The sequence below is a fragment of the Phocoena sinus genome, chromosome 6 (assembly GCF_008692025.1).
Source record: "Phocoena sinus isolate mPhoSin1 chromosome 6, mPhoSin1.pri, whole genome shotgun sequence".
Lineage (NCBI taxonomy): Eukaryota > Metazoa > Chordata > Mammalia > Artiodactyla > Phocoenidae > Phocoena > Phocoena sinus.
Genome location: NC_045768.1, coordinates 105,380,452 through 105,394,667, shown reverse-complemented (window position 1 = coordinate 105,394,667; position 14,216 = coordinate 105,380,452). Strand labels below are relative to the sequence as shown.

Here is a 14,216-nt window from a genome sequence, read left to right as displayed (position 1 = left end):
AAGCAACAGCCCTGGGTGAAGTAGAGATGGGGCCTGCTCCCACAGCTTCCCTATTATTCCCCACAGTAGCTCCTAAAACACTTATACGGATCCTGTCGTTTTGTAGAATACAGCTTAAAGATTACTGATAAGGTAGAAAAAGCTATGACTTTGGAGTCAGCCAGAGAGATGAAACTTTGAATCTTTTATCTACCTCTTACTGTGTATTTTCCTGTTTTGTAAAATGAAGACAATACTACCTACCCTCAAAACAGTTTTGAGGATTAAATTAGAAAACACACCAGTGCAGTGGCTGATATGTAACAGGTGGGCAACATATGGTCACTACTGTTGCAATGAGTAATGATACTACTCTGAATAATAAAAATCATGATTTTCAAAGCAAAAAACCCAACAAAACGAACAAAAACTCAAATACAAACAGACTCAAAACGGATCATAGACTTAAGTATACTAAAAAGGTATGCCACAGACTGGGAGAAAATATTTACAAAACACATGTCTGATAAAAGACACATATCTTAACTATTAAAAAAAAATCCTTAAAACTTCACAATAAAAAACCCAAACAACCCAATTAGGAATAGGGCAAAAGATCTGAAGAGACACTTCACCAAAGAGGATGCACTGAAGGCAAAATAAGTATATGAGAAGATACTCAACATCGTATGTCATTCAGGAATTGCAAATTAAAGCAATGAGATATCACTACATACCTAACAGAATGGGCAAAATCCAGAGGACTGACAACACCAAATGCTGATGAGCTTGTGGAGCAATAGGAACTCTCATTTACTGTTGATGGAATGCAAAACAGTGCAGCCACTTTGGAAGACAGTTTGGCAATTTCTAACAAAGCTAAACGTAGTCTGACCATATGATCCAGCAATCATGCTCCTAGGTATTTATTTACCCAAATGAGTTTGAAAACTTTTGTGTATGCAAAAACCTTCAAACAAATGTTTATCGCAGCTTTGTCCATTATAATTGCCAAAAATTGGAAGCAACCAAGATGTCCTTCAATAGGTGTGTGGATAAACAAATTGTGGCACACTCAGACAATGGAATATTATTCAGTGCTAAAAAGAAATGAGCTATCAAGCCACTAATAGGACATGGCATAACCTTAAATGCCCACTGCAAAGTAACAGAAGCCAATATGAAAAGGCTACAAAACATACTGATTCCAACTATATACCATTCTAGGAAAGGCAAAACTACAGAAACAGTAAATAGATCAGTAGTTGTGAGAGGTATGAAACAGAGGAAATGATGAGGGGAGTTTTAGGACAGTGAAACTATTCCATATGATACTGTAACGATGGATACGTGAAATTATGCATTTGGTAAAACCGACAGAATGTACAACACCGTGAGTGACCCCAATGTAAACTACCCACTTTGGTTAATAAGAAGATAGCAGTATTGGTTCATCAATTATAACAAATGTGTCAAACCAATGCAAGGTATAATAATAGGGCAACCTGGGGAAGGGGGAGAGGAAGTATATGGGAACTCTCTGTGCTTTCTGCTCAATTTTTCTGTAAGCCTAAAGCTGCTCTATAAAAAAATATAAAGCACTACAGTAACAGCAGAAGTAAAAGCATGGAGGTTAGTGGGCATATATCTGGAGAAAACTATAATTCAAAGAGATACATGCACTCCAATGTTCACTGCAGCACTATTTACAATAGCCAAGACATGGAAACGACCTAAATGTCCATCAACAGATGAATGGACAAAGAAGATGTGGTACATATAAACAGAATATTAGCCATAAAAAATAATGAAATAATGCCATTTGCAGCAACATGGATGGACCTGGAGATTATAACACTAAGTCAGTCAGAAAGAGACAGATAAATATATGATATTGCATATATGTGAAATCTAAAATATGACGCAAATGAACTTATCTACAAAACAGAAGCAGACTCAGACACAGAGAACAGACTTGTGGTTGCCAAGAGGGAGACATGGTGGGGGAAGGATGGATTGGGATTTTGGGATTAGTAGATGCAATTATATATAGAATGGATAAACAGCAAGGTCTTACTGTATAGCACAGGGAACTATATTCAATATCCTGTGATAAACCATAATGGAAAAGAATATGAAAAATGTATATATGTGTATAACTTAATCATACATTTGCCATACAGTAGAAATTAACACAACACCGTAAATCAACTATACTTCAGTAAAATAAATTTTTTAAAAAGCACAGAGGTTAGGATGCATAGCAGCTAGGGAATGACAATCAGCTGTGTTCCTTTGATATTTTTAATAGTCACTTTGGTGATACTGCAGAAAATGGATTTGGTGCAGGTAAGACAAAGTAGGCCCATTAGGAAATGAGTAAAACAATCTAAACAAGAAATAATAAAGGCCAAAACATTCCTCCCAGTGGTGGTAGGAACGGACAATGCATTTCGCATCTTTTAGAAACTGAGTGGACGGGGGCACCATTAGCTAAGGCGGACAAGGAAGATGGGTGAGCAAGTCTGAGGTTTTGGTTATGCTATACTTAAGGGTATACTTACAGGCAATCAAAGGAGAAATGTCTAACAGGCAATTTGACATGGATATGAAGCTTGGGGAGAAGTCGGAGCTACGAGTCAGCATATGGCAAAACTTAAAAACATCAATGGATGAGATCACCAAAGAAAGCATGCATGGCACTAAAAGCAGTTGGCCCAGGACCACAGAAAAATCAATTTTTAGATGGAAGCAGAACAAGAGTAGCTGTCAAAGAAAGAAATGATCCGAGGTAGGAGGAAGACAGAGAGAATGGAATTATGAAAGCCAAGTGCATTTGTCAGGTTGAAACATTGCTAAACCTTTGTCTCCACGGTGGCAAGCCCACACACAATGCTGAAAACTGAAAATCCAAGACTTACCCATAAAGCACGTTATTTAGGGATATGGAAGTAAATGCCAAGAAATCAGCTAAGACCTAAAAGTGGTTGCCCTGGGGGAACAGTCGGGGGAGAATGGGAGGTGAGGGATTTGGACCTCTTCATTTTTCTGAAAGAGTCTTTTATACTAGGTACAAACAAACAAACCCCAAACACTTAAGTTCAAAGGAGAAGAGACTAGGATAGGTGGTACACTGTGTGTGAAAGGTCTGGGGTTTAATTAGTCACAAATATATGATCCAGGAGATATGGCTACCCAGCAAGTCATTATAAGCTGCATTTACTAGAAGTACAATATCCCCATCCAAACAACAGACTGAGCTTCTTAGATCACACCAGGAACACAGCATTCGCTTGGGTACCATGTTTTACGAGGGGCTAAATACCATCAATTCTTCCCTCATGTCTTTCACACTCATCCTTTTTATCGTGGAGGCCCTACCTTGATTCAGGCTCTTAACACTTCACACCTAGGTCAAATCAAGAGTATCCCAACTGGTCCTTTTGGCTCCAAGCTACCCTACAACTTGTATGCAAATTAATTTTCTGAAAATCTATCTGGTTCCCATCACTCCCCTTCTCAAAAATCTTTCAGTTTCCTATTATCTGGCTATTTTGCAGGACATTTAAGATCTTTTACAAGTGGATCTCACGCTAACTCTTCACCCCAATGTCCTGCTGCTTTCCAAAATGAATTGTCAGCCCCAGTGAGTCTGGTACACTCGTGGTTCCCTGCACACACACCTCTTACATCATCTCTACCTCTGTGCCCTAGTTCCTGGGTCCTTGCTCCCATTACTCTTTGAACCTGCTCTTCTCTGCTTGTATGGGTGCCATTTATATGTTAGTCAAGCTCCACGCTTCCTCTTGGGCTTTCCCTAGTCCCTTTTACTGCAGGGACATCTCTGTCCTCTGGACTCCCATATCACTCCCTATGGTGTCAACTGTCTCACAATTACCATATATATTAACAAAACGACTTTGCACTATCAATTTAACTTTTCCAAATACCTTTTATAAGTATCAATCTTATAAGCCACAAGCTTAAGATGGCCAACAATATTGGTCATCTTATGAGAGTCACCAAGCATCTAGCTATACTTAGACACCAAAACCCAAAACATTATCTCCTCCTCTAAGAACAGTGACCTTTTCCCCTCTGTGCCCTCCTAGCATTCTGCACGTGTCTCCACTCCAGCACACACCATAGCATATGGATTTTATTAGTCCAAATCCCCCACTTCCACCTCATTACCTGGGTGTTACATGGAGGCAGGGATCTGTGGTGGAACAGATACACAATCAATCTTTGATGAACTGAATCACTCACCCCACTGGCAGTTCTGATGGGTTTTGCCTTTAACTTGGGGACCAAGACCTTTCGATACTGAGGTGGGACTGCAGCAATGATATCCACCAGGCGGGGCTGTGCTGAAAGGCCATATTTGGCAGCTGTCCTGGTTTTCACCCTGAAAGTAAAGCATCTAGCATTATCAAGATCACAGTATTTCAAGGACAAGCTAACAAAAGGATAACCTATAAATAACATCATCAACTCCTTTCACCAGATGACAACAGTGGTTTTAACATTTGTAATTATCAGGGAACTAGAACAAAATTCATGACTTCCTTTTCTCCAGAGTACCAGAAAGAAAACCAGATGACTATAGGGCGGGGGCCCAGGACAGTGATACAATGTAGGTCTCGTTCAAAGTAGTGCTCCAGCTTCGAAGGATTCTACCCTTTTCTCAGCTTCCACACTACTACATTTGGGATCAGATTAATTCTGTTGTGGGGGATTGTTCAGTACATTGTAGGAGGTTTAGCAGCATCCTTGGCCTCTACCCACTGGCACCTCTTCTTCCCGTTGTAACAACCAAAAATGTCTCCAGACATTGCCAAATGACTTGGGGGTGGGGATGGTCATGCCTGGTTGCAAAGCACTGCCTCAGGCCAACAAAACAAAACAAAACAAAACAATTTAAAGCAAAGCTATGCAGAACCAAATAGGAAATAAAGTAGATATATTTTTAAAGCTTTAAAAGTTTTAAAACTTTTTCTAATTCAAAATATTACATAAAGAACAGAACAATAAAACATATAAATATACTCTAACAATTATAAAACAATCACTCTTGTAACCACATTCCGAGAATATGATCAGCACTTCAGAAGACCCGTTTGCCCCTTCCTGACCATAACCCTATCCCTAACCCCCAGAAGTAACCTTTATTCCAACTAATAATTCCTCGCTTTCCTCTATAATTTAGCAATTTTTCTTTTCTTCGTGGCTGCTAACCAAATCCTAATAGTCACTTTATCTTTTCACTTTAATCCATCTAGAAATATTATGGGGTGTTCAAATCATTTCAACAAATGGTTACTGAGTACCTGATAGGTACAAGAGACTACCTAAGTACTTGGTACGTCAGGAGGTTGTAAGGCATAGCTGTTTCGTGCTCTATGTTCGCATGTTTGCAGACAGGCATGCACAAAAATAAATCTACAAGTAATAAAAACATATGTATCAATAATAAAACACACACACAACAATGAATGATTCCAGAGCTCAAGAGAGGAACTCAGTGTGTGCTGGGGAGATATTCAAAGAAAACGGGCACATTAAAAAGACAGGCTTCAGACAGACAATAAAGACACAGAGATGACACCGAGAGCAGACAGGCTGGCTTATGTGAAGATGCAAAAACAGGATAGTACAGATTTTAAGAAATATGAGTAGACCAACTTAACAGAAAGCAGAAGGTTTCCAATATGAAGATACAGAAGTTTAAAAAGTTGGAAAAGTAAGTTGAAGCCACACCGAGAGGCCTTACATAATGGGCCGAGGAATCTGCGTTTAATTCCACAAGCACTGGGAATGTGCTGAAAGTTCCCGCACAGGGACATGACGAAGGAAAATTAATCCAGCAAGACAGTAAAAAGAACTGAAAGCATAAACTACTGCAGGAGTCTAGACTTAAGTTTAAAAAGGAATGGAAGAGGAAGTTGGTGGTGAACATTAAAAAGTTATAATGAAGAAACAGTAGGCAAAATTTTGACTCTAAGTGGACCTAAGGGAAAAGATTCAAAGATGACACTAGAGTTTCAAACCTGGGTGAAGGTTAAAACAATTAGGCAAAGAGGACATCTTGAGTAGGGGCTGGTTTTAAAGAAGATGCTAGCTTTAGCTTTAGATGTGCTAAATTAAAGAGAATGACAAAAATATACAAGAAGTAGAAATGTTCACGAGAAACAAAAGATTTGTATAATTAGGGGTATAGCCAACAAAGATGAGGAAAAAAACCCCACTGCTAAACACACGGTAGAAAAACCAATTAAATATAATGTCTTCATGGTATAAAAGAATAGTTATTAATTTATTCCTTAGCAAATGTTTATCAAGCACAATGTTCCAAGGAAGGGGTATAACATCGTAGTATCTCAAGTAACAGAAGACAGGGTCCAAAATAAGGTCATGTGAGTAATGACTAGACCATTGATGACCTGGGGATGGGGGGAGAACCCTTTCACCACAGCAGATCTGTATTACAAATATATAGTAAATAAGCAGATGCAGAGAGGAAAAACCACTCTTATTTGAGCCAAGTCAAAGCTGAACATGGTTGTGGAGAGGAAGTGGATGAACGTGTCCAGGAGGTTCTGAAGTAGGGAAAGGTTGGATTTGATCAAAGGCCCCAAAGAGAGGGCTTCCCTGGAAGAGAGCTAACACCTCTCTGAGACGACCGGGAAGAGAGGAAGGATGTGAAATGAGATGGCACAGAAGGACAGCACCTGGGCTCTGGAGATGGATGACCTGATTCTAAATCCCAGCTCTGCCAATCACCAGTTATTTACTCCCGAACAAATTATTTAACCTTTCTCTAAGAGGACCCATCTGTCAAATGAGGTAAATACCTACCTCAGATAGTGTTTGAGAGGATCAGCTGAGCTAACACATATAACGTACTACTAACAGCGACCGGAATACCGTAAGCGCCCAAGGAATGTTAGAGACTATTAGTATTATAAGGCTATAAGGCAATTTTGCCATAAATAATCTATAGGGCAGGGAAGAAAGCTAAATTCTCAACTAAAACGTGAAACATGAGATAGAACCAGTAGTGTCTGATAATTTCATAAGAGATCTACTACCCAAGAACAAGATTACCTTCGTTTTTATAGATCCACTTACTTATTTAGATCGATGTCTTTCCCCTGTTCGTGGGCTTCAATTAGTTGTTTAATAACATCTCCTATGGTCAGCATCATCAGCTCAGCAGGGCTGAGATCTCCTGAAAAGATAATATTTGACACTAAAAAAATCATATTATTCAGTAAAGTTTTTGTATTTATTAGGAGTTTGTCTTCCAAAATCATTCCAATCATGCCAAAATGATAGCTCAAGTACACAAGACACTACTGTTCACAATTTGATCATATATTTTATATCTTTAATTTTAAAACCAACCTGGCTTCACCTATATATGGGAAGAGTTCACTTTAGAAGCATATACACCTCAAGAATGGTAGATGCAGGAAAGAGTAGAGACAAACATGAGGAAAAAGAACCTAATCACACAGGAAAGGACCATAGTTAAAGTAGCTTCCCTTTATCTCCAGATTGATAATTACATTTAGATGCATTATTTCATCTGATTCTCAGAACACAGTGAGGTAGACGGAACAAGAATATTTGGCTGTCCCATAAAAATGCTACCAAGGGGTGAAGTTGAAACTCAAATCCAGGTATCCGCAGAAGTAATGTTAATACTATTTTGAAATACAAAGCAATGTAGTACTATTTTGAAATACAAAGACATGGGTCTGTGCGTGCCTAGGGATCTTAACACATCTGTAAAATAGTCTGTCCGCCATCGCAATATTCTCCTGGCAACTGAGGCCGCCCTTCTCCTCTAAAAGGCAACAGCAGAAGCTGACATGTTCTTACATGACCCCATCCCCCCAGTTAAAGTTGACTGGTTCAAGGATGGGCACCTATCCAGGTCGGGCAAATCTGAGCTCTTTTTCTCAAAGCAAAAGACACCAGTCCCTCTCCAGTGATAAAAAGTTGTGAGATTTCAGCTTGGGAGCTACTAGCAAGCCTGCCTCCTGCCTGCAGAGAAAGCTGGTGTGCAAAGATAATGATGTCATCAGAGAGAAACACAACCCTGGCGCTCATGGACCCCTTTCATTTATCTCATTTGAAACCTCACAACACTGGAGTTACCACATTTCACAGATGTGAAAAGTTAAGGCTAGTTAAGACATAATTGTAAAGGGCATAGTTAAGACTCAAATCCAGGTCTTTTCTCCGCAACTTACATGCTTTTAACCACTGTACCAAGCCACATCTAATTTAATGAGGTAAAGCTAACACATACAAAACAATCTGAGAGAAAAAGAAGTCCATCTGTAGTCAAAGGCTTAAGTGCTTTCTAAACCATGTAACTCAGCCCTTCAGAGTTCTACAAAGGTGCCTGAGGAGCCATGTAACAGGTCGGGCTGGTGGTGATTAAGTAAAGGAGGAAGGGAGGGAGAGGGAGGCTCTCTTTCTCCATTTCAACCAAAGCCGCTGGGCTTTCATCTGTTTATATGCTGAAGTTCTGCATAAGAATTTGGAGAAAAGGTGATTCGGGTGATAAAAATACAGGCAGACCTCAGAGATACTGCAGGTTCGGTTCCAGACCATCACAATAAATACTGCAATAAAGCAAGTCACACGAATGTTTTTGGTTTCCCAGTGCATATAAAAGCTATGTTTACACTGTACTGCAGTCTGTTAAGTATGCAAGAGCATTATGCCTTAAAAAAAATACCTTAATTTAAAAATACCTTATTGCTAAACAATGCTAATCATCATCTGAGCCTTCAGCAAATCATAATCTTTTTGCTGGTGGAGAGTCCTGCCTCGATGTTAGCTACCAAACTGATCAGGGTGGTGGCTGCTGAAGGCTGGGTGGCCATGGCGATTTCTTAAAATACGACCACAGTGAAGTGTGCCTCATCCGTTGACTCTTCCTTTCATGAACGATTTCTCTGTAGCAGGCGACAGCAGGGTACCCACAGAACTTTCAAAACTGGAGTCGATCCTCTCAAACCCTACTGCTGCTGGTTTAACTAGGTTTAACCTAATAGTCTACATTCTTTATTGTAGTTTCAACAATCTTCGCAGCATCTTCACCGGGAGTAGATTCCATCCCAAAAAACCACTTTCTTTGCTCATCCGTAAGAAGCAACTCCTCATCCATTCGTTTCATCGTGAGATTGTGGCAATTCAGTCCCATCTTCAGGCTCCACTTTCAATTCTAGTTCTGTTTCCACCACATCTGCAGCTACTTCCTCCACTCAAGTCTTAAACCCCTCAAAGTCATCCATGAGGGCTGGAATCAACTTCTTTCAAATTCCTATTAATGTTGATATTTTGACCTCTTCCCATGAATCATGAATGTTCTTAATGGCATCTAGAATGGTGAATCCTTTCCAAGTAGGTTTTCAACTGACTTTGCCCAGGTCCATCAGAGGAATCGCTATCTACGGCAGCTATAGCCTTACAAAATGTTATTTCTTAAATAATAAGACTTGAGAGTCGAAATGACTCCTTGATCAGGCTGCACAATGGATGCTGTGTCAGCAGGCATGAAAACAACGTTAATCTTGTACGTCTCCATCAGAGCTCTTGGGTGACTAGGTACATTAACAATGAGCAGTAATATTTTGAAAGCAGTCTGCTCTCAACAGTGAGGTTAAAATAATCAGTAAACCATGTTGGAAACAGATGGGCTGCCATCCAGGCTTCGTTCCATTTAGAGAGCACAGGCAGAGTAGATTCAGCATAATTCAGAATGGTTAAATGAACATTAGCTTCAACTTAAAAGTCACCAGCTGCATCAGCCTCTAACAAGAGAGTCAGCCTGTCCTCTGAGGCTTTGAAGCCAGGCACTGACTTCTCTCTAGTTATGAAAGTCCTAGATGGCATCTTCTTCCAATATAAGGCTGTTTTGTCTACATTGAAAATCTGTTGTTTAGTGCAGTCACCTTCACTAATTATCTTAGCTAGACCTTCTGGATAACTTGCTGCAGCTTCTCCATCAGCACCTGGGGCTTTGCCTTGCATTTTTATGCTATGCAGATGGCTTCTTTCCTTAAGCATCATGAACTGACCCCTGCTAGCTTCAACCTTTTCTTCTGCAGCTTCCTCAACTCTCTCAGCCTTCAAAGAATTAAAGTTAGGGCCTTGTTCTGGATTAGGCTTTGGCTTAAGGAAATGTGGCTGGGTGATCTTCTATGCAGGTTACTAAAACCTTCTCCATATCAGCAATAAGGCTGTTTTGCTTTCTTATCATTCATGTGTCCAATACAGTATAATCTTCAATTTCCTTCAAGAACTTTGTGTTCACAACTTGGCTAACTGGTGTAAGAGGCCTAACATTCAGCCTACCTCAGTTTTCGACATGCCTTCCTCACTAAGCTTAATCATTTCTAGCTATTGATTTAAAGTGAGAGATGTACGACTGTTCCTTTTACTTGAACCCTTAGAGGCCACTGTAGGGTTACTAATTGGCCTCACTTCAATATTACTGTGTCTTAATAGGGAAGCCTGAGGGGAGGGAGAGAGATGGGGAAATGGTCAACAGGTAGAGCAGTCAGAACACACACAACATTTATCAATTAAAGTTCATCGTCTTATGTGGCAATTTGTGGGGCCCCGAAACAATTACAAGAGTAACATCAAAGATCACTGATCACCATAATAAACATAACAATAATGAAAACGTTTGAAATATTGCGGGAATTACCAAAATGAGAGACATGAAGTGAGCAAAAATGCTGTTGGAAAAATGGAGCTGATAGACTTGCTCAAACAGGTTGCTACAAATCTTCAATTTGTAAAAAACACAGTATCTGTGAAGTGCACTAAAGCTAAGTGCAATAAAACGAGGTATGCGTGAAGATAAAGATTTTTTAAACACGTGTATAGCCCTTGAGTATATCAAGAATTAACCAGAGAAGTAAATTAGTAAGAAAAGGCTTCGTGGAGGAAATCACACAGTGATCTTTAAAGGGCAGGATCTGGACAAGCAAAACAGAGGGCAATCCAGAAGGAACAATGTTAGGTATAGGAATTGCCTATCATCTTTATGTGCAGGAGTACTGCCTAACTACAATAGAGGCTTTTTGACAGGGTTCAGTAAGAACAGATTACAGGGTACACTGGCTACAAGGCAAAGGCATTTAGATAGGATGCAATACACAGTGGAGAATTATATGTTCTCAAGTTTGGGAGTAAAAAGATGAAAGTAGTGTTGAAAGAAAATAAGTACAGATTTATCCTTGAACACTGGCTTGAACTGCACAAGTCTACTTATATGCAGATTTTTTCAAATAAATACAATACCTGTATTTTTATTTTACAGATCCTTAAATTAACTAAGTGTGGGGAAAAGTCTGTGTTTGAGGATCTGAGTCCTGATTCTATCCAAACTGTTTCAGCTTCCTGCCCTTTGGTGAGTCATTTATCAATTCCTTTGTTTTTCAGACAGAGATAGCAACACTCAGAATTTCAACTGTGCAGGGGTCAGTGCCCCCGACCACCCCCCTCCATTGTTCAAGGGTCAACTGTATACAAAATATACTAAAGAAAAAGAGGATACAAAAAATGATTCAGAAGATGAAAAGAATACACATCCTCTGGATACTAAGTAAAAGGCTCTTGAAAGGCAACATTGTTAAAAAACAAAACAAAACAGATTTACAGTAAAAAACTTGGATGACAGACTCAGTCTCTACCTTCCAAACCCTACTGGCTGTGTGATAATGGGAAGATGAATGGCTTCTGAGCTCCCATTTCCTTGTCCGCAGAATTAGGATAATCCATACATATCTTTCACAAGATTCAGTGAGAATCAACAAAAGTAATGTATATATGAAAGCCAAAGTATTATTCAAATATCAGTTCTTAATGAAGGTGGGTTAGGGGGATAGTGGCTAGAATGATGAGGAATAAACTATTTCAAGAAGCAATTTCTATAAGAACTAACAGGACTTGGTGATAAATGAAGTCAAAAGTTTAAAGCTGGAGATGGAGGAGCAAGTTAGAGGGAGATGACTAATCAATTAGGGGCATGTAGAATTTGATGCCACAAAACAACTGAAGGTAACTTGGACACTTGAAGCAGTTGATGCCAAGAGGCACAGTGATTAAGGAACAGATTTTTTTTTTTAATTTTATGTTTTTGGGGTTCATAGAGACAGCCTGACAAACCAGTTCTGGGCTAGGAAAGTTACTGAACTCTTTTAATCTCGGCTTCATTTGTGAAAAGGCAGCGATATCAGCCTAAGAATTATTAGCAAAGGCTCAACAGATGGCAGCCATAGTTATCATACCCATCACTATTATTAGACCGACTGCTCAATTGAGCTTACAGAGATAACACTAGCACCTGTGAGAAAATACTTGAAATTCGACTCCATTCGGCTGAAAAACTAAAGGTGGAATTGCTCCACGCTAACTCAGGAGGTAATACAAACGGGGAATGGCTGCCTAACTGCCCCCACAGAATCCAAGAATAATTCAGTGGTTTTCTTTCTTTCTTTTTCTAACTTTGAGCTTTAAAACAATCTCAGATAAAAAAGCACGTGAAATGTGTCGTAAAACGAATCTTAGCAAATTAAGGGTCCGAGAACGTGTTAAATCCACCGACCACGTTAACTTCTTGGAGGGTATACCTTGGACTAGAGCTTTTGTCCTTTATGCAAAAGACACCAAGTGACTGCCAAAAAGGAAGAGTAAGGATAAATTAGTTCAAAAAACACAACAGGTGAAAGGAGAAAGCAGGGGGCTGGAGGCCACAGACGGACAAGTGGCTGGGGAAACTGGATGAGGTAGCGGATTCCCGCGGGAAAAACCGGCTTCAACATCTGAGAGACCCGGGGTTCGCCCCTTCCCTACCACCGCCCCGCTCCCCCTCCCTTATCGCACCTTTCCGCTTCTGCCTCATCTCTCCGCTGTCGTAGCAGCCGCCACCCCAGACAATGTAGCGCTACCCACTCGGACCTCTGGGAAAATTGACAGCCACAAAGCAACCCTGTCCTGTCGTAAAATGACGATCAATATATCGTAAAGCTGTTCCCAGAAGACAGCGCGCGCAAGGGTCCGCCCAGCTTCCCTGCAGCTGCTCGCAGAGCTCCAGGAGGCGGGGCAAAGCTGCGGCCCGGGCGAAGCAGGCTGGAGTCTAAGGGTTGTAGGGTCCCCTAAGGGCAGCTTGGGCATTAGAAACCGCGATCTGGGCAGCACAGCGACAGGACAGAGCTTATGGACAGAGGCTGTGTCAGGAAACCTAGATAAGAGGGTGGATGTGGGTGGTCTCTAAATAAAGGTGGAGGAGCCCAGGGTGCGTTGCGTCCAGGGTGGCTGGGCGGGAACGTGAGTGGGGATCGCGGGAAACTGGATTCAGAGCCTGGAAGAGACCATGCAGGAATCAAGTAACGATCTGAGGTTCAGGCTCTGACGCCAGTGGATCCCCCTGGTCTCAGATGAATGGCGCGTTATCAATAACCATCATGAAAGCTCTGGAGGTCTCTCCAGAAAAACGCACACACGCACAAAGTTTTGTAGTGTTTGCAGGCAGGACTTGGAATCATGTTTTCCTGAAACCCATCCATGATCTCCTTTGTTCATGGACCAGAAATTAAGAACGCCGCTCGTTAAAAAAGACAGGAATCTGTGCTGTTTTCAATTCCTTACTTTCCACTAGAACTGAGGTACCTCTAAGTCTTTGACCTCACCATGACACTGAAACTGTCCTGGTCTTTTGACTGCCCAGCAGGACATATTCAGTAGCATTTATGTGTTCTTATTGTCATCCTAGTACCAAGTGACATAAGTTAGCTACTTAGGAAGTCTTTTATTATAGGACCCTCCACACTGAGTTTTTCTTCTGCTTTTTCTCAATCCTGCTGTATATCATCTCAAAATATTGGTGTACCAGAGGGGTCACTTCTCAGCCTTGATTCCCAGAGTACCAGAGCTTTTAAACACCATCTGTCTGCTCCCATTTTTATAGTCCAACTCCGACTTCTTCCCTATTTGACATCTTGTTAGATCTGCATGTCTGATATGTATCGGAAACTTAACATGTCCCAAAAGGAACTCTGCTTTTACTTCAGTTCTGTTCTTTCCCCAATCTTCCTTAAAATGAAGACACCATCCTCTACCTCATCACTCTTTTACCTCACACAAGAGAAAGAGATGGGTAGTACATTTGTAGATTTTAACTAATAATTGGAAATGTAGTATTT

The 14,216-nt window shown here is 40.5% G+C and overlaps 1 protein-coding gene across 3 annotated transcripts in view; it reads right to left on the bottom strand.

The window, feature by feature from the left end:
• Positions 1-13,005, bottom strand: part of ELP3 (elongator acetyltransferase complex subunit 3) — a 110,955-nt gene extending 97,950 nt beyond the window's left edge. For 2 of the 3 annotated variants that reach the window (XR_004350481.1, XM_032635840.1), the window contains exons 1-3: positions 12,898-12,994; positions 7,111-7,210; positions 4,249-4,387 (exon numbers count right to left, since the gene is read on the bottom strand). Coding sequence is in view for 2 of the 3 variants with exons in the window: in XM_032635840.1 (XP_032491731.1) it covers positions 4,249-4,387; positions 7,111-7,210; positions 12,898-12,916 (258 nt within the window). In the remaining variant the exon portion in view is untranslated. Of the gene's footprint in view, positions 1-4,248; positions 4,388-7,110; positions 7,211-12,897 lie in introns of all 3 variants that reach the window. The other variant, XM_032635841.1, reaches the window with a different exon arrangement.
• Between the last annotated feature and the right edge of the window lie 1,211 nt (positions 13,006-14,216).